Source organism: Larus michahellis, chromosome 3 (assembly GCF_964199755.1).
Source record: "Larus michahellis chromosome 3, bLarMic1.1, whole genome shotgun sequence".
Classification (NCBI taxonomy): domain Eukaryota; kingdom Metazoa; phylum Chordata; class Aves; order Charadriiformes; family Laridae; genus Larus; species Larus michahellis.
This window is the reverse complement of record NC_133898.1, coordinates 50,304,517-50,326,064: the sequence shown is the minus strand read 5'-3', so window position 1 is coordinate 50,326,064 and position 21,548 is coordinate 50,304,517. Positions and strand designations below refer to the sequence as shown.

The 21,548-nt window shown below is 41.3% G+C and overlaps 1 protein-coding gene across 3 annotated transcripts in view; it reads right to left on the bottom strand.

Annotated features, from left to right (window-relative positions):
• Positions 1–21,548, bottom strand: part of PCNX2 (pecanex 2) — a 161,879-nt gene that overhangs the window by 26,798 nt on the left and 113,533 nt on the right. For all 3 annotated transcript variants that reach the window (XM_074580109.1, XM_074580110.1, XM_074580111.1), the window contains 3 exons: positions 15,866–15,924; positions 13,216–13,431; positions 470–723 (listed from right to left, as the gene is read on the bottom strand). In XM_074580109.1, coding sequence (XP_074436210.1) covers positions 470–723; positions 13,216–13,431; positions 15,866–15,924 — 529 coding nt within the window. The remainder of the gene's footprint in view (positions 1–469; positions 724–13,215; positions 13,432–15,865; positions 15,925–21,548) is intronic.

The following is a 21,548-nucleotide window of genomic DNA, read 5'->3' as shown; positions in this document are numbered from 1 at the left end:
TGGCGCACATGTAAAACAGCAGGTAAGAAGGGGGTTTGCACTACTAAAAAAGTGTATATGAGAAACAGCTCTTCAGAGATTTCCCAAGAATGTTATGCTTGTTGATCTCTTTTTAGCCAGAAAAAACAGTGGAAAGGCCAAATCAAGAAGAAATAGCAAACTGTCAGTGAAGTTTTGCTTTGTAAGAATGTTTCCTCTGACTTTATCGCTCGAGGATGTTAACTCACCTTCTTGATTTCTTCTTGATTTTCTGTACTAGTTGTTAAGTATAAGCGGTCAGAATCAAACGTAGCAGAGAGAGATACGAATTAGTTACCCCTATCTAACATCAAGTCAGTCTGACTGCCAGTCGTGCAAATGAATAAAGCCAAAGCCAAAAACTTCAAATGCTATTTCTAATACACAGCCAGCATTCAGTCTTTTTGACAAGCCTGCCTAGGAATATCGTCCGCTTTACCAAAGAGTTTACCTTTATATAGTATCTGATAAGTATTCTCCGCAGATCGAACACTTGCAGCATCGTTGCAGCGTTGTTATCAATGATGCTATATCCTTCCAGGATGTACTGGGTTCGTGTTATTTCCCACGTCAGCCATCGGAGGTTAAAGGCTGCGTTACACGATAACAAGTGAGGCAAGTGCCCGGGCTTACAACAGCAGCAGCCTTCATTGTCTTCATCTCCTTCTGTTATAGCTTCCACTTCTCTCTGCTGGCAGTATGTCCCTTGGCAGTGAGAAAAAGAGAGTATGCTGCTAGTTATTGGGGGAGGAGGAAACGAAGGACTTCTTCCAAGCTGAAAAAGTATGATTGAAGGCTCTACACGCTTAGCAAAGATCTAATAGAAAGAGCTACGGCAACAAATTAGATGTGCCAATTGATCCATGCGCAGTAGCAAATAAAGAGCTGTACATTATTTATTTACTATCACCTTTAAAAGCCAAAAGGGCCCGATCAAACATTCTAGGCATTTGGTTCTGAGCCGAGCTAAACTACAGACCACAGCTTCTGTCTTAATAAAAGCTCACCAGGAAGCACCACTAAAGAGCCTCGCTCCATCAGGCACATTAAGCAAATTGATCCAAGTCTCAGTCTGCTTCTTCAAATAACATACAGGATGCAAACAAAGATTTTACAGTGTGTCAGAGCACTTATAAAATCTGGGTTTTAGCAAACTATCTTGGAAAGCAGGTTCCAAAAATAACATCCAACGGGTTGTTCTCTCTCCCACTGGCGTAAAAGCTACTCCGGATTAAACGCCTCTAATGAATAGCACTAGAGGCAGTATATCATGAGGACAAAACAGCTCTGTAATTCGCCTATTACAAAGGCTTTAGATCAAAATAGAGAAAATCTTCCTGAAAAAGTGATGTTAACTCAAAAAGAAGTCATGAGGCAGATGCAGAAACAATAATATATCAGCTCTGCAGAGTCTGCATTTCTGGCCTGTGCTGTGCATGCTAGAAGGTCAAGCTGAGCCCTTTGGGATTTGCAATCTATGAAAATGTGGTTTCTACACCACATAAGGCACTACAAATCAAAACCAAGGTGGATACCCATGTGGTCCCCCCACTGTTCTCAAAATATATTAGTTATATGTTCTCGATGCACAGATCTTTTTAAAATGTACTCTCTGTGGGCTGTTGCTGAACTTACTCTCCACTGAATTTGTGCATAAACTGTCTTTTGAGGCCACCTCCTATGATGCAAGTTACACATATGTCTCGCATGGGCCTTCAGCCAATGGTTCAGTATCACTCCACGAGAGAGCTGGCTCTGCCAGCTTCCAAACAGCCTCGATAGGAGAGGAAGGTGCTAGACACTGCGCTGCAGTTCAACAGCTATGAAACCCCCCTGCCAGGACCAACAGACCTGTTCCACTGTGTCACTGGAAATGGGAGGAGAAGCTGGCTATCTTCATCATCTGAATGTTGGACTGGGAAAGAATACAGTGTCCGCTCCAATCCCCCGCAGCTTGCCAGCACCCCAAAAAAGAGCCTGGAGCAAGGCAGCATCCCAAAGGCCTTTCTGTGGATCATCGTGACAGTCATTTTGCCCTCGACTGACTATCCTGGTCCCATCACAACTGTCTGGTCAACAACCTGAGGACCTTTAGTTTGTACCGATAGAAGTACCACCCAGAATATTCCTCTCTCCACACCAAGAAAAGCCTTTCAAAATATAATAACATACGTATCGGTTATCACCTTCTGTTTTCTGCCTGTACACCTCCGACAATGTATGCAGTGAGCAAAAACATACAAGAAAAAAGATGAACGGAAAGATCCGGAGGAAACGTGTAAGAAAAAATGAGATTGCAGGCCTAAGAGATAACATGAAAAAAGATCCAGTATATTCCAGTGTTCTCCGTTCAGTTTTCCAAAAGTGAAACCTTATAATGTGTTGTTCACACACTGATATGTATTCCTTCTTGGACTTCAGGGATATACAATATGACAAATTATTAAATGTTTTCAAGTAACCCAAATATAAACCTCTTTCCTTTCAAGACGGCCACAAAGTCCAAAACATGACCTATCAAGCAAACAGTTCCAGTTGGACTGGACATGAACTGGACTGCTTCTGCTTCATATTTCACAGATTTCTACATGAATTAACACTTATTGCTCAACGGCAAAAAAGCAGCAACTGCTCTGGGTCAGTGGATGCTTTTCTGAAGCCAAGTCAAAAGACATTGTACTCAAACTGAAGCAGGGAAAGGCATATTCCTTTGTACATAGCTTGAAAAGAGAAAAATAACTACTCCATGCTGGTGCTGTTAGTATGACTGTTATGTTTATTTTTTAGAGTTTAAAGGTCTGACAGCATTAAACTGAATTTAACAGAAGGTACTGCATCATACCAGGTGCTAAATTAAGTATTGCCAAATTTTTATAAGTGATGAAAACACAAGTCTAATAAACAACTGCCACTGATCCCCTTACAACTAAAGGAATTAAGGATGGCTTTGCTCAGTCTGTGTAACTCCATTCTTAAATAATTTTTTTTTTCTTTTGGTATGGAAATACCACATTTCATTCCTATGGAATGCTGGCTGTTTCTATGTGCTTTCTGTATTATCTCTATTAATAAATACGAAATATTACTGCTGGAGACTCTTTAATTACTAGTTTTCTTAAGCCATATATTTTGTAAAATAAAGACACTAAAGAGGCTGGCAAGGCAAATAATAGGTGAATTCAAGAGACCCTCAGGTTTGAGGGAAGCTGTCATCGCATGCATAACAAACAGAAGAAGCTGCCAGAAAAATTATTTGCATTCTCATCTAATTTGACAGGTGAAAATGTCTCTAAGTCATCTTTGCTAGGTAATTTTAATCAACTAAAGTTAAAATTATACTACAGTGGACGCAATCAACATTGAACTTGGAGAGCGAGAGACATGCTAATTAGTATCATGTTATTACAAAAGCTCTGGTAACCAACCAAAGGAGCTCATGAGGTCATTTTGTACATTTATTCCAAAGAATGCAATCAGGGCTGTGTTCTGTCAGCATCTGGCAAACATGCACTTGCTTAACAAAAGCTGTTTGATGGACTTGGGTACTATCACCTTGGAGATTTGATGTCTTGACTGCTTGCAGAGCATCTAGGGTATCCCTGTTAAATTTAAAGGTGTAATCCGAGCCATGGCAAAGTGTTCTGACAAAACACCAAATCCCTATTCCTATCATCACGCTGCTGATTAGTATTTCCAAATGACATCTAGTACAAGGACTCGCAGACAACATGTGGGCTTGATGCTCAAGCACACGTTGGTTCCTCCCCAGTTCTTGCAATCAGTTCTAGAATGACTGCCAGTAATTTTCTCTCATCTTTAATTGAGCCTTACTTTAATCCATAATGCACTGGCTGGACTTCAATGCCACAGATTTGCATGTTACTGAGAAATTTAATTTTACCAGTGCCTACATCAATCCTTTTTGGTTCATTACTCTAGACACTGGTACTGCAAAGACTAAGACCGTGTGCTCAGCTTTATCCATTGAGCCAAAAGGGACAAGTCACAGTAAATGAAACTAAGCATTTGTGTGTATCTTTTACAGCAGGGCAAACCTAAACCGTTTTGCATGTGTTATATGCTGATGATTAAAATGACAATTTTTATATTGCTTCTCAAAAAATTATCAAGTTCAAGCAACTCAGAGAATTATTCATGAAACCAAAGAGCAGGGAGCAGAGCGTGCACTTCAGTTCTGCAATATAATTAAGTGTAGTACCATTAAATATTAAAATACAGGAAAATGTTTTCACTGGTAATTAGTCATTTTAAAATCTGAGGGAAAACTTTTTTTTTTTTACATTTCTTTCTGCAGTAGAAAGAAAATAAGCTTTTCCTCTTCTCTCAAGCTTAGTCATTCACTGTGACCCTTGCTAGTACAGATGAGACTGATTCATTTGTAAGATATCTAACACTGGATGGTTGCCAAAAATCCATCAAGGCAAAAACGTGTACCAGCTGAACAAAGCAAGGTCAACCTATGTGAGCTTAGGAGAAAACCAGGGTGAGAACTTGGAGCTCTATTTTCCTGACACATCAGGATTTGAGGACTGACTTGTGCTCTGCCAAAGTGATCTGACCTAAATGGAAATAAGAAAATTGAAACTGAAGACTGTAATCTCACTTCAAGAGGACGCATAAAATACACCTAAATTAATGACCACCCAACCCTTATAAAATTTAAGGCTGAAAACAAAGTGTGCTTTTGAATTTAATTTTGAAAACTCAGTGAGTGCAAAGAAAAGCGTTTTTCATTTCTGAAGGGCCAGAAAAGCAATCCTGTAACACAATCACATACTTGTAGAAGCAGTTTTAATATCCATAAAACACTTCAGTTTAACAACACATCCAGAATGGGGACTAATTATTGTGGCTGAAGGTAGTGATAGGTTAAGCCCTAAGGATTGCTGACATACAATAAGCAACTAGGGCGCAAACGTACATAGAAAGGGCTCATAGGGCCCATGCACTAACCCCACCCCACAGGCATTAAGAACATCATAAATTACTCTCCTCCACTAGGCACTTCAAGCTTTAGACTCCGTGACGCCAACAACCAGTTTTGGACTAGGGGATTTAACTAGGTGTTAAGTCTGATATGGAGCCGTGAAGCCCAGGGTAACTCCTTTTGTAGGCCGTGCAGAGGTCTCTTCGATGACTCCACAGAAATGTCTGGTTGCTCACCATTTGTTTGGCACAATAATTATCAATATTTCACAAATAAAGGCTTTACAGTGGAAATATCTGAATCAGCTCCACCAAGCTCTGCTGCAAATCTGAGCATTCCCAAATTCTGATGGATATGGCTCATTCTCACCCTACGCATTTCTTTTCTCCTCAGAATAGCAGCTAAATAAGCAGCAAGTTATCACAAAGAGCATAATTACAGCCACTGAAAGGCCATCCTCTGCTGAAACGAGCATCAGATACAGTTCTAGAAACACAGAAAAACAAATACCTCAAAAAGGAGCGAACTGAGCTCCTAAATGGAAACTCACGAACTCCAGAACTGAACACCTTCTGGAAACCAGCAACTGTCTTGGGTCCTTCCTGCTCCTTTCCTTGTGGAATTGCAGATTAATAAGAGTAATTTACAGGCTCTGATAGTCCCAGGTTGTTTCAAAGAAAAATCTCAGGACTTCAAAACCAGTATCAATTCCTCAAACATCAAAGCTGTTAGTTATAAAACTGTGGTTTGGTTTTCAGCTGCTTGAGGTGCTTGTACGCCTGAGAAACAATCTGGTTTTCAAACCAGATCAGTTGTTCTAATAACAGGCATCCCCTCTCCTCAGAAACCTTTCCTTTTCTTGGTCCACAGAGACACATTATGGAAGCCCAGGTGGAAGAAAGCATTCTCTAAGGATGTTGGTTGTTAAACTTGCAGCTACCAAATACCACAAAACCCTCTATGTCACCCCTTTTGGAGTGCAGTGCAAGACACAACATTTTATTTCTGGCAAAGACGTTTTCTCAATAAAAAGGCTGCAGTGCACCTAACAGCATTTTCCTTCCTTCCAGAAATCTTCTCCAGTGCACTCATATATACACATAAAATTGTGGAAGGGAGGAAAGGGAAAAAAGACATCAACTATTTATTCTAGTCTGCATTACAGAAACTATTCTGAGCTTATTTGAAATTCATAGATGGCTTCCACTGTTGGAGCATCATTGTACACCTAGAAAGGCTTGTACATCACAGATTTAATGCATTCAACAAAGTATCCTCTTCCCTGTTTCATGCCATTGTTCCCAATTAAATCACCAAGATTAAAGAAGCCTTTCACATCCTTTCTGTTCATGCCTCTAATATTTCTGAGCACTGTGTTTCTCAGCCTTTGTTCTTTCCCCACAAACAATGTACTTCTGGTTTTTAACCTTCTCTCCAAATAGGTGTGTTAAAAATGGCTGCTTTTCTCTGAACTTCTTGTAATTTATCAATACCTTCTGACGGCCTGGTGCATACACTGAACATACCTCAAGCGTGGTCTCAGAAAAGACGTGAAGGTGGGCACTTTTACTTCCCAACAGCAAGAGGTGATTTGTACAAGCAAAACATGAAAGCTGCAACCACTCTTTAAATAAAGAATGATTCTTGCTAGTGCTACAGAGCCTTCAGACACAGAAATCAAACACCAATAAATATTCCTTACACTGGTAATGTACTTGCTACAGTAATAAAACTATACAGCGTACACATACACTGCAGACATGAGTAACTGTCCTTATTTCTCAGACATCATTACTGTGCCTAAAGCTTATACCCTAAACTGGCTGTATTCACACACCATTTTGCATGGGAAATAAGCTAGCTAAAACAGAGAAAGCCCCATGGGCGATCCCATCCTGCTGTCACAGCTGCCTTCCACTTCATACAATTACACGTGTGTCAGTTCTGTGCCTCTTTTCTTGATTCATCTAGTGACGTTCCAAGTGAAGTATGAATATCGCCCGTGCAACATGCAGTAACAAAAAAATCACAGCAGAGATGTAGAAGTTAATTACATGATTGAAGAATACCGGGCATGAGTTAGAAAACAGCTCCTCGAGATTTCAGCATCACCATCCATAAGTAATTTCTGCACATGTAACACCTAACTGGATATTCTCCAAAAGACATTTTGTAGAGGCATAGACTAAACAGGAAAATATTCTAAGTCTTCCTTGTTCTACAGGGAACTCGCAGGAGCTAGATATTTTGACATTTTTTCTGCTTTTCCCTGATTGCGGTTTTTCCCCTGTCTCTTCCTTTCAAATCAAATGATACACTGTGTATTTCTTCTGGCAGGCTGCTTTTAGCATGCCGCTGTGGTCTAACACAGACAGTAACGTTACCGAAGGGCTTGATTCCCCACACCAATGTGCAGCTACTTGAAAGTTCTCACCTGGCCTGAGCTCATTACTACCTTCTTTTCGCTTTTGGTAAAGGAGGAGTTGGGCGTCTCCTCTCAATGCCTGGAGGTATTGAGGCTCCCCCTGCTTTCCACATAGGATGAATGACACGATGGAGGCACATCCCCTCTCTGTCCCTACAAAGGCAGAGTGAAGAACTAATTCATAGAGGGTGCTTAATTTGAACCAGACTAAAGATGGAACAGAGGAGCCCCAGCTTTGCTTACTCTCTTCTTTCAGTCTGCTCAGTCTGTATCTTCTTACCCTGCCTGCAGGGGTTTGGTTGGGTGGGTTGGGTTTTTTGTTCATTTAAAACCTGAGCCAAATGCTATTACATACAGTTAGAAAGGCATCTGGATCGGTCATTTATAATGCCAACTCTTAGTGAGGCTGCAAACTGGGGAGACAGTACCTCCTGCCCCCAGTACACTTAAATTCAAAAGACACTATGATCTCCTCTTTGGGCACTGCTGTGGCAGTATTGCCAGCACAGCTTTTCAGCTACCACAATGAGAAACACCCGTAGGTGTTGCTCCACAATGCAAATATTGCTTTTTGTTTACTTATAAACAGAAAACAGTCACAGACACAGAGAACACTGTTGTGCTTCACTCATTTCCAAAGCAAACACAGACTTCCTATTTAAGGAACAGCAGATTTTTAGGGCCCTCAATTAAAATTACTTCTTTGAAATTGAAGTCAAGCAGCCAAAGCTCAGAAATTACAGATTTCAAGTTCCTTCTCTAGCCCTTTTTCTCCTCCTTGTGGGAAACCATTCTGTATGATGAAAGAAATCAGGGTCCTGTGTGAAAAACAGTGCATGACCAGACAACTAAAAATAGGAATGTAAGATGCCCAAAGCGGAGGAAATTAGCCTGGTGCTTAACAACTGCCTCTTGACTTCATAAACCATCAGGTTCTTTCGGGGCAGTTGCATACGCTCTTCCCACTTATGCAGAAAAAAAGTCCTACCATATTCAGTTGTACCCCACACCTGCCATTTGCAAAATTTGAAGTGGGGAAGAATATCTCCCATCCACACAGGAGATGGCTCTTGGTGCTGCCTGGGGGCAGCCTGCTCCATCTTCCTGCCCCTGCCCGCAGCGATCCATCTCAAAGGAAGGAGCAAAGAAACCCTTCCAAGGAAGAGTTTAATCTCAGCTTCAGCTGTCACAAAGCTTCCTTGGGACAGCCCTTGGCCCATCTTCTTACGCAGCTTCTGCCTTCAGGTCAGCCCTTCCAGCTCCTTCTACTCAGACTCAGTGCCCCAGTGTCTGGGCACCCAACGGCCCCACCAGAGCAGCCCAGTTCCTTGTTCATACAAGGATGAAACCTGTTACAGGAAGGGCACGGTACTGCAGCATAGTTTATCTACAGCACACAGCCCTCATGGGTTACCTGGAGACAAAAGAAATGCTCTCGTGTCAGCACACCATCTCAGCAAGTCTGCACCGGGCACACAGCAGACTACCTGCCCACACTTTGGAGTCCATGAAGCTTTTTGTTATAGTCTGCATCAGGCAGATCCATCTTACCCGGCTCATGCCTGGTTCCTTCTACATCATTAAGCAGGCTTGTAATTCATGTGGTTTCTCTGGCACCCGTTCTGCACAGTCCAGTCGGGTTCAGCTCTCACGTGGCATGTCAAATGCTACCGTGTTTGAGCAGTTCTTTCCTCAGGTATGTTCCTTAGTTCAATCCTACATGGCTTCTCTGTTCTAAGCCAAACAATGCTCACACGCCCCTAGTTTCTCTTCCCATAACATCTCCTCTACCCAGAGAAAATATTCTGAAAGCTGGAGAAACATTCCTTACATACCATGTCTGTGAGGACACAAACTAACAACACATTTTCTCTTATTCTTGGAATAGCATCATCCAGCGGGTTCAGAGAGGAGAACAGGGGGAGTCCCTTTCCGTCCCATTTCCATCCTTTTCTTCTTCTACTATTGGAGAGTCTCCTCCCCCAGTGATACTTTGAGGGTGAGAAGGAATAGGGGACTGGATTTGTACTGAAGATGAGGTAATCTCGGTGAGATTCTCAATCCCATTTTCCCACTCCTCTCTTCCTCCTCCAGTAACTTGTCTGTGCTTTCCCAGCTGACAGTTTGCTCCACCCTCTTGGTCCAGGTCTTTTGCAAACTGGGGTAAGAGTGCTGCTTTGCAGGCTGACAGCCTCCTCCCGAGGAGCATGAGAGAAACTGGGAATGTGGACATTCATAGAATCCTAGGGTTGGAAGGGACCTCTGGAGATCATCTAGTCCAACCCCCCTGCCAGAGCAGGGTCACCTAGAGCAGGTGGCACAGGAACGCGTCCAGGTGGGTTTTGAATGTCTCCAGAGATGGAGACTCCACCACCTCTCTGGGCAGCCTGTGCCAGTGTTCTGTCACCCTCAAAGTAAAGAAGTTCCTCCTCATGTTTAGGTGGAACTTCCTGTGCTCAAGTTTGTGCCCGTTACCTCTTGTCCTGTCCCTGGGCACCACTGAAAAGAGCCTGGCCCCATCCTCCTGACACCCACCCTTTAAGTATTTATAAGTGTTGATAAGGTCCCCCCTCAGCCATCTTTTTTCCAGACTGAAGAGACCCAAATCCCTCAGCCTTTCTTCATAAGAGAGGTGTTCCAGTCCCCTAATCCTCTTGGTAGCCCTTTGCTGCACCCTCTCCAGCAGTTCCCTGTCCCTCTTGAACCGGGGAGCCCAGAACTGGACACAGTACTCCAGGTGTGGCCTCACCAAGGCAGAGTAGAGGGGGAGGATGACCTCCCTTGACCTGCTGGCCACACTCTTCTTGATGCACCCCAGGATACCATTGGTCTTTTAGGCCACCAGGCCACATTGCTGGCTCATGGTCATCCTGTTGTCCACCAGGACTCCCAGGTCTCTTTCCACCGAGCTGCTCTTCAGCAGGTCAGCCCCCAACCTGTACTGGTGCATGGGGTTATTCCTCCCCAGGTGCAGCACCCTACACTTGCCCTTGTTGAATTTCATAAGGTTCCTCTTTGCCCAGATCTCCAACCTGTCCAGGTCTCTCTGTATGGTGGCACGGCCTTCCGGTGTGTCAGACACCACACCCCCCAGCTTTGTGTCATCGGCAAACTTGCTGAGGGTGCACTCGATCCCCTCATCCAGGTCATTGATGAATGTATTGAAGAGGACTGGCCCCAGTACTGACCCCTGGGGAACACCACTCGTCACTGACCTCCAACTAGACTCTGTGCCCCTAATCACGACCCTCTGAGCTCTGTCTTTCAGCCAGTTATCTATCCACCTTACTGTCCATTCATCTAGCCCACATTCGTGATGAGAACACAGATGGCTCTAAATGGCAGCCCACGAAAGACATGAGAGGCTGTGGGGCTCAGCTGAATTTAAAGACCTGTTGCAGCCAGCAGACATGTTGGATCTATTCGCAAAGTTGAACGAGCTACAGTACTAACACTGCACAATGTTAGGCAATCTGCATGGAAAGGTCAATTTTCAGACCCATTTAGTTACTTAAACTGTGATTTTAAGGAACACAGAGATGCCTTGACAGGTGGCACACTCCAATTTTTGATCTTTGCTCTCAGATGCAAAATGGCACTTGTCTGGTCATAAACCGTCCTGGCCCAAAGTCAAACAAAGTCTTCCCAAACCCCTTTGCCACAAAACTATCCAGTCGTTCACTATTCAACTTCCAGTTCATTAAGCCCATCTGCTAGGCCCCTTATCTTTTTATCCAGCTAGCACATGGTTTGAAGATCCTTTCTTATTTTTTCATCTCTGTTTGCAACTTTTCTTTTCTTGAACTGCCTGGGGATGGTCATGCTAGAGAAAGACCCAGCAGTAGGTGGCAACCGCATAAAGGGAAAAAAAAAACCCAACCACTCACAAAATTAATGTAATTTAAGCATGAAAATGAGATTTCTTTCTTCTGTTTGTTTCAAATCCTACAGTGAACTATTTTAACACAAAAGGATGATCAGCAAAGATAATTTTCTGAAATTAGAATGCAAGGTAATGGAAGTGTACATGGTCCTGCGTACTCAAAATCCCAACAGATCTGAACAGAATGTCAACTTTGTCCAAGGTATGTCTCCTCTTTAACACACGTAAATCCCTCCTGGAAGTCACTTTTCTTTTCAGATCTGCATAAATGAACAAACTATTCTTTTTGACTCCACAGAGTTTCCATTAAAAAAAAACAACAAAACAGCTATCATCTCAGAGATCTACTAGCCAGTAAAACCAGTGGTACTGTAAATAAGAGATTTGAACTGCCACAGTATTTAATTGTTCTTGCAGAACAACATAAAACTGCATTTGTCTGGCCTGGATTTGAAAGCAGTAACAGCAAATTCCAAATCTACCCAAAAAAAAAAGCCTTCCACCTGTGGACTCTATAGTGTACTTAGCCTCAGTACCTATCTGTGACACAGCAGCACCACTGCTTACCTTGAGGGCACACCAAGAGAAGACGATACTTTGAAGTTGAAGAAAGCCACAGAGCCACACATACAACATCATAATCATTATGAACAATGATAAATTATAAGTCTGATAAACAAATTCTTTCTCTTCCTTTCCACTTGCTTTTTCTTCTAATTTGCCTTTGTACTGAATAGATATCTCTTCAGGTACCACAATACCAATCTTTTTCAGGTACTTACTGTTTTCTACATAACTTTTCTTAAGACACAGGAGTGTTATCTTCATCCCAACCATGCAGAAATGAAAGTGAACATCAAGCATTCACCACAACCTGTTCAACATCCTACAGGAAGTCTGTCACAGACTCAAGGCTCGAACCCACACATATTATTTCCTAGTCTAATCCTCCCACACCTAAGTGCATTCAAAGAGCCAGTCTGACTCCTATTTTCCTCATATTCAACTTTGTTGAAAAGTCGCCTTGAATATACACTCCTCTACAGGTTGCACATTAGATGCTCGGCCCTGGAGCCTGGGAAGCTGTTTATTCGAGGATTTCAAAACTCCAATCATTTGCAATTGCAAAGTGGTATCTTTGAAAAGTTACCAACCCAAGCAACAAACACGGGCAGCCAAAACTGAGCAATATTTAAAAACTATTTAAAAGTTTTGTGGTTTTACTTTCCTTTTTCTTCCTACTTTAGGGACAGCAACAGACAAAAGGACAGGAGTGTGACATTATGAGAAACTGGCGTCACAGAAGCCACACCACCTAGGAAGAGGATGGAATTACTATCCTTAAAGAGGAATGTCCTGACAGAGGAATATGCTGAATAGGAAAAAAGTGAGGTCCCTCCCTCAACTGAAGTCTGCACTTCCTAAAGAAGAGAAATATGAAGCCCTGCTTCTCCTCTCCTGTTCTACTGTGACAGAAACCATCTCAGCACTGGCATCTTGCATGATCCAACGCAGGATATTTTCCATGGGGGAAGCCTTATGATATCTGGCATTTTTTCAGAGACCGGTTTTGGGGGTTGAACAATTTTAAGAACAACTTCGGTTTTCACAGTTATAGAGGGAAAGAAATAATCTGAAAATACAACTAAGCATAACGTAAAAGATCTGTGAACCAAGCAAATAACTCACTATGCCTTCCTTCTGAAAGTTTTATGATACTGCAGAACAGGACTCCAAATTTCTTAACATCCAAGTTGCAAACCATTGTCATTCAAATAACAATACAAAGTAGTACAGAGCCTTTAGACACACAAATATCTGCTAAAAGAGAGAGAAAAGTTCTTAAATTCTATATCCTACTATAGAGTTGTGATAGATTAAGAAAGCCAGAAAGGTTTTGTTGCTGGTTTTGTTGTTATTTAAGTTATCAGGGATCCTTACCTCGAAATTCCAGCCCTCTGAGCTGAAAGGTGACAAGGCCGTTTCCAATTTCGATCAAGTGCACAAAGGCATTTAAATAATCCGATGCCAGAATAAAACAGTCTCCTGTGTTGTAGTTGCCCCAGCGGCCCAGAATCAAATCTCCACAAAGAGACTCCTGCAGAGATCTTGTCAAATGCTCATAAAAAATGGAGTTGAGATTATTGTCATCATTTCCTACAACCAGAGCAGCACACATTTGTAAAAAATAAAATTTATAACAGACTAAGCGGTTCTGTGTATAATCCTATGTTCTTTTTTTAATCCTGCATAAAGCCTCTTCCTCTAGCTAGATAGTTAACTTCTTGATACTCTATACAAATTGCATTTCCTAGGTGGTTTTTAGCCCTTAAGAGAATCAGGTCTGAAACTTTTGTTTAATATGAACAATACTGTAAATAGAACATCACAATACCGTAAATAGAACATCACATTAATGACAATGTATGTTTCAGACTGAACCAAATCACCTCCTTTGTGTTTTATAACAGCAAGAATTTTTTGCCTCTGCTGCAAGTTTCTGCTATGCTAAGTTAATGTTTACATACTGTTCTTAATTGTAAGAAACCAGAAATCATTATTATTTCAGTACATAAACTTAAGTATGAATACTATTGCTGAGATTTTTAAAAAATTTGGTCACATAGCTTCCAGTAAGTAACTTTATTTCTTTCAGTCCTCCAGGAATTTTTCAAGGTTTTGTCCATGAAGTATCTGTGGGTACTTAATATGAGGATAGATATTTTAAAAGAACACACTTACTATATTGAGAATGAATGAAATGAGGTTCATTCCCCGCTAGAACTGCTATCACTTCTCTAAACATAGTATTAGCTGTCCAGTTACACATCACTTGGACCAACTGTCCAGGTGAGTAACACCTCATTACAGTCTAAAGGTCTCATCCCATAAAGGTCTATGGCATTTAACCGGATTAAAATCAGCACTTAATGATGGTGATCCATGAAAGGGAGTGAATCTTTCATAAATGCTAACACAGTGCCACATAATTCAACGTGGTGTTGCCTTATGCTCGTACTCTTTTACATAATATGTATGCTTCACATGAGAACTGTTTTTATTTTCATATTGCATCAGTGTTGCACCCTTAATACTTTTTAAACCCTGGTGCATAACTAGATATACATGTACCAGCCAACATCTTGTATGTGTATTTGTATACATGACAGTGTACGTGGATACATATGTACAGGTATACATGCATATTTGTGTATGTGCATATTTGTGAGCAGATCTAACATGGAGAAAAAACCCGGAGGACAACAAGCTATAGTTTCCCCTACAAATTGCTCCTCAATACAAGAGCGGGAGTGGGTGTGTTACTACACAGCTTTTCATCACCGTGGCCATTAAGCATCCATCCCTACAATGTATGGACATGCAGGTGCATATGCACATACAGACATACTCTACACCTTCTGCAGTACATTCAGTCAAAAATCTAAATGAGTCATAAAATTAATCTTTTAAGCACACACACAACAGGAACATTTTGCTTGAGCTATGGGTTTTAAAACATAATTAACTTATTAGCATATATAATAATGCTAAAGGTTATTGCTATCAGATGACAGAATGGCCTTGGGAAACATCTTAAGTCCCTGCCTTGAAATGATAAATAATGGAAGAGCACTATATATGCCTCAAACTACTAATACCTCTCTTGCTCTCTTGGACACTCTGAATTACACCCATTTCTGCCTGAAGATGCGTATTTGTTCATGCTACTGATGTAATGGATAAGAATAAAAAGGTGGGGAGACAAAAATACAACAATAATTACAATGTAAGCTTATATCTCCACAATACAAGCCCCTAACACCTCAGTGGTAAAATAAAAGCAACTGCAGAATACTGAAGCAGAAGAAACCTGTGTATGAAACCCTGTCTTCTCAATGGGACCATGATTTGTCACGGAACACTGGTATCAGTTTCCCCTGGAAAGGGCTCTGTCCTGCCAGGTGCTGAAGAGCATCAGCTGAGGTACCACATGCTCTCCATGTCCACTGACTTGCCAAAAAATATCTCGCTTCCCACTCTCACAGGAACTGGCCAGTGCAGCCCAGGAAGGCACTTTACATTGCCATGGATGGGAGCTCATTTAATGGACCAATACCCGGGGGAGAGGCACACCATCTTTCCTATGTCTTTCTTTTACCCCCTCCTACAAATTTTCCCATTTCCCTTTCTCCCCTCTCCAGAAAGGTTTCTCTCCAGGAAAGGGGAGATATCCGTCAGCCCAAACTGCTCAGTGGCAGGGGCACTGTTAATCTGCTGCTTTTTTGCAAAACCTTTTCCTCACCACAGCCGACCTTCAAGTCTGGCGTGGATGTCTGCCGCATACTCCGCACAAGATTAACCAAGCAATTCACAGCCCAGCAGCTCCCTGATCAGCTACATGTAACTGAAGAATGAATTTACTTATCAAGTCACATAACTTAAACGGATGCTCTACTACACTTTAAAACACTCTGGTTTGTTCACACATTTAAAACCTTTGCATCTCTTCAGCTTCCCAGGCAAAGCCTCAACCGTGTAAATATATCACATTTCGCAAATCAAATGAAATACCCCAACTCCCAGACCGTACCTGCATCCTTTTCGATCTGAGTTGCCAGTCTGGTGTTGGAATGGTCCGATCTTTTGGTGCTGGAAACAAAGACATGGTGTACAGACAATTCTTTTTTTAAAAATAAGTCTCCCTAAAAAACATTTTTATTTTATTTTTAATGTATCTTTGCATTCTGTGTTTATATCATTATGCAGTTCACACTCTAATCCAGTCATCAGTTTACTCCAAGTAGGCATATATATAGTTATTTCAGTTCAGTATTGATGTTGATATTGTAGCTTATCAGCACACCCCAAAAAAGTGTCTGTGTTCCCTCCTTCTTTTCCTCCAACTCTTCTTTCCCCATTTTTCTTCTTTTGGGGCAGAGTCCATTCAAAATTCAGCATTTGATAATATACAACACTACATACTTAAATAACTGAACTGGCTCCAGAAGCGCATCAGCCAGGTGCCACCAAAACAGTGAATAGAAAATACCAAATCAGTCTTTTTCCCCTTATAAGCCTAAGGGAAATAGCTGGACTCAAGGGGTTTTCTTTGCATGAAAATATTTCTGTGGATGTATAACATCTATAGAAAAATAACAACAAAAAAATCACTTAGTTTCATATTTATCTAGGCAGCAATGACAGAGTCTCCAGTCATTCTTATAACTGGAAAAAGAATAAATTACACAGTCTTATTCCATACAGACAGTAACTCTGTCTCCATTATGAATTATATATTCCCTACTCAGTATTTTCATTGTAGCAGTGGAATATAAATACCATGGGAAAAATGGCCACAGAACAGAAAGCAACTAAAAAGTAGATTGGACTGAACTTTTATTCCTACCTCTAACAAAAGACATTAGCAAAGCCTGAAAATAAGGAACAAGTAAATCCCTGGGGGCAAGCATGTGTCCAACAGAAGGCAGTGTGTGTTGTGGTGACTAGGGATGTTCAACACCAGAAGTACAAACCACCTCCCAAGCCTTCAGGGTACAAGTGAAAGCCTGGCTAACAGAAATGCTATAGTAAATATAAATTTCCCTGAAATACTGGCTCTGGCAGTGGTGATTTAGGATTTCAGGACACTTCATTAAGAATATCATCTCAAAAGTTTTGCCCTCATTACAAGCCTTAGCAGAAGACCTATCGATCAGATACTTAAATATTATCATTCCTTGGAAAATGGGGTTAAAACAGAAAATGGGGAAAGACAGAGCTGTTTGCCTTAAACTGCAGTCAGCATGAGGTTACATGTGACAGTGGCAAGAGTCTCACCTGTAAACCAGCCTGCCAACACAGGGGAAAAGGGCCAAGGCACCATCTCTCCTGGCACGGGAACCAAGGGAGACACTCAGGCATGGTCCCCATTGTTTCCTTTGTCAAATTGCGATGAGGGTGGCATGACCAGGTGGGACTGGCTGGGGTCTGGCTCTTAAGGGTGGAGCACAGACCATAGTGGAGATTTTGAAGGGCTGATGGTTGGACAGTCAACTTAGAAAGCCCCAATTTAGCTACTCACTATGAGAACTTAGATATGCCCCAAGGAATACTGCAGTAAAGAGGGTGTAAGTTATGTGGGAGGCATTCAAACAGCTTAAGTAATACTGTGAACCCCGGGTAATGTTGTCTTTGAAGCACAGCAGAGACTCTTTGGGAGTCTATGTCCTCATCGCAGTATTGGCTTCCAGGATTTCCCGTGTCAATATACAAGTTATTTAAAAGGTTGGAAGTTTCTGAGCTAAAGCTACAAGCTCATGCTGAAGCCAACTGGGAGAAGGATGCCATTGATGTCCCTAATGTTAGAAGCCTTTTCATCCACCCACTACAGCCTCCCCCAAAAAGCTGTGAAAAACAGACCAACAGAAAAATTGCATGCAGGCATCCATGTAGTAGACAGAAGAGGAACAGAATTGCTTTACTTCTACAACCTACCAGCAACTGATATTTGCTTTAAAAAGGCACGCTCTTTACTTTGCAAGAAATACAGTTGGAGAGAATATGAGTCTTAATTAGAATTATTTCTAATTAATATTAGTACATTATCTACATAGATTAACATTTTATTTGATGTATTATTTATCTTCCTGCCTCTGGTTGGCTCAGCTTATTGTAACTGCAATTTTCATTTCCTATGCAACAGAAAATGGCAACGAGGGGGAGGGCCTTCTAAGCAGTTCAGAATATAAAGAATGATTTTACTTTAAAAATGTTGTCAGAATTTTTCTGCCCTGATATACATCCACCTGCAATTGCAACATATGCAAGAGTAAGCATAAAGATTAGGTTATAGAACTCAATCAATTTTCTATTCTCAGCAGAGAAACACTGCTGATTTCCAAATGCATATGTTCTAAGATTATGAGACTCCTTATTAACTTTCAGTCCCTCTGAAATCAGTGTGGCAGTATGAGGTACAAGTCAATACTATTCTTTACCCCAATTTTTTACCAACCTATAAAGCATTTCTGTTCTTGAGGCATATTGAGGCCCATACAAATCAAGCAATACTTCAGAAAATTCTAATCTCTAATAAGTAGGAATCCTTTTGCCCAGCATGCAACTCTGACTCCATTTCTTTCCTTTTCTTTTTGCCTCTGAGAGGAAGATATGTGAAACAATCAGGGAAAATCACGAGTGCTTCAGGACACTCCGAGACAGATAACGCTGCCTGACTGGGAAGAAGGGAAGGAAACAGCACAGCCCTCTCAAAACAAAACCAGGCTTCCTTATGGCTTTATCCTCCATTCCAAGCACAGTAACGATTGCTTAAGCAGCTGAAACATGAGCCTCAGGACACAAAACAAGAAAGGATTTACGTTTTCAGACACTACCAGAAAAACTCAAATTTTTATACAGATATTTTGAAGCATAATATTTTATATATTTATTTTTACTTTTTTTTTTAAGACTGAGGGTAATATAGACAGTTTGTAAAGACAACTTATGTCCTGAAATTCAACTTAATTGAATAAATTCAGTCAGGTAATTCATTTTGGACTTTAAAAATCTTCCACAATTATTAGTAACCAAAGCTATGTTTATACCTTCTTGGAGGCAATGGGAATTTGCAGAGCGTTAAACTACAATACACTGCGCCTAACAATCAAACCAGCAATGCCTTTACTCCTGGGCTTTTCGCTGTCAACTAGGACCTCTCAAAGTGAACTTTTGGGACTAGGGGGTGATTTGGGCTTTCCTCCAGTGGCCTCTTGCTTTAAATTTAGTTGTTACCACTCATCCAAGGTGATAATTAGCTGAGTAATTGGATTTCTTCCCGAATTTCATTATTCTATGCAAACTGAGTGCAGGTCCTTCAGCACTTGCCCTAGAGACCAAGTGATTGTGTTTGAAAGCCTTCGGCTAAGTCGTCAGCATCCTGCTTAGATCCTCAAATATCTATCTCATGCTCTTTTAATCCGGCATTTACATGGGCACCGAGATAATCCACTCGTTTGCATAGCACTGGTCGTGCCATTATAACTATGGCTTCCCTTTGCAAAAGGATGAAGTCACTTCCTATACTTCCCTTGTCCAAAAATACTGCCTCATTTTTCAACCTGGAAAAACTTTCTTCTCCCACTTTACTCTCCCATTTTGCTTAAAAAGGTAGAAAAAAGGCTGAGGGGTATTCAGGCAGCCTGGGGAACATACAGCAGATGGTGAGAATCGGGCAAGTTGAGGAGGAGGAAAAAAAATTTTAAAAAAAGATCATTGCTGTGCTTATTTCCAGATGAAAATAAAATTGCAGCTTTCCATCTGCCTTGCTGTTGTTGGGGTTTGCCCCAAAACACAAATTCAAGATTTCCAGGATTCCTGCTGTGAAGGAGGGGATCTCTACTTTGAAAGAGAATAAAACAAAGAAAAGCAGTTCCCCTCTGGGAGATGCAAGAGATGCCTTTCTAGGGTAGATCCAAAGTTTTTCTTTGTCTGTGTCCAATGAATTTTAATCCGTCTTTCCATGACATCTAACAGTCAAATCTAAGAGAGAGAAACTTTGCTATGCTGCAGCCCTATGATTATTCATGGGAGTCTGGAAAAAAAAAATCCTCAACGTTTCCGTGTGAATGTTTTACGCTGCTGGCACTATAAACGGAAGGCTTAGCATTAAAAACACAGTAGTAGTAGTAGGCTGACAGTGAGGCAGGAGGGAGAATGAGGGGATGGCAGAACAAGCAGGCATCCATGAATATTTGAAGGACACCAGAGGCAAAAACGATGGTACTAATTGGAAGTGTGAGGATGCCCAAGTAGTTTAAAATCCATTTCATCCAAAACGCAGAATGGTTTCAGCGCGATTATAATAGCAAAGGCTGACAGCCCCTTCGTGCATAACCATGCCCAGGTTTTCTGGGCAGCTGCAAGGAAGACATGCCCTAGGTTTAACTCATGTTAATGAAGAGAGATCTCTTCAAAAATGAAAGCAACTTATCCTTCCTGATGACTCGCTCTGATTTTTATTTTTCATGCTTTCTTCCTCCCCTCCTTCCCTGACTGCTCCAGTGTTTCATCTAACAATAATAAAAAGCGGCTTTGACTGCACACTAGGAAACTGGGGGAGAGCTAAGGTATAAAAAGTTGCAGTTGTTAAAGACAGCACTATTGAAGGATCCTTTTAAAACATAGAAGAACTTATTATAGATAACGTTTCCTGTTCTTAGAGTTTCTTCACTTTCTTAAAAAGGTTTTTATAAATCACTCAGAGACCTTCTTGGTTTGGTTTTGGGGTTTTTTTGTGTTGACTGGTGGTTGGGTTTTTTTTTTTTTTTAAGTAGGTGTAAAAATCAGAATTGCAGTCATTTGCTGAGATACTGCTGAGCATGTTTATTTGGCATATTCTGAAGCCTTTCCTGAAGACGAGATTTCTGTGCTCCTGCAGCAATAGGGATGCAAATGAAAGGTGTGAATTTGAGATCAAAAGCCAAGTGCCCAAACACAGATTAAACAGCCCACTTAAGTGCTCTGACATTCAAAGGCTTACCTGGGGGATTCACCTCTTATTTGTAAGCGTGGTCATTTAAGCATCTGTGTACTTTAAAATATTCACTGATGCTTTACCAAAATGTCACCAATATCACCACTTTTCTTTTGTCTTATTTGTCTACTTTGCTGCTTCTTTCCCCTTGTCTCAGTATGATTTTTCTTTTAAAAGGCATTTAGCCACTATCTTCAGATATTTTATACTAAGTAATACAAGAAGCTTTATAAGCGGAAGGATTATGCCAACTGCACAGACATGTTTGTGCTCACTCTTGTGTCAGTGAAAAAGGGCTGGGACCCTGACACTCCTGTAAGGATGGGGCTTGGCACAGGACCCTGCATCACAGCTATACCCCACTGTCCATAATTCATAGAGGTACTTTTAATTTAAAAGCAGAATGTGCTAATTACACACAAAATCATGCATCTGAAATAGTGCAGGTGGAGTGTTATTTTTCTCGTTTTCCCTTCATGAGCCACTGCAAACGTTATAGGAAAGGTACTATGGTGTGCCCAGCTATGGGTAAGGAGCTCTGCAGGACTAGTTCACTTGGGCTCTGCGCTCTCAGATGGGCCCGTGAGTGAAGCGGCAAAAGCCTGAGAAACTGTAAGAACCTGGACAGTAGAAAGGAGGTGATGAGAAATGTCCTGGTGAAGTTTTCACCAGAAAAAGAGAGCGAGATCAGATGGCAAAAAAAAAATTACCAAAATTTTTGGTAATCTGCTTCAGCAAA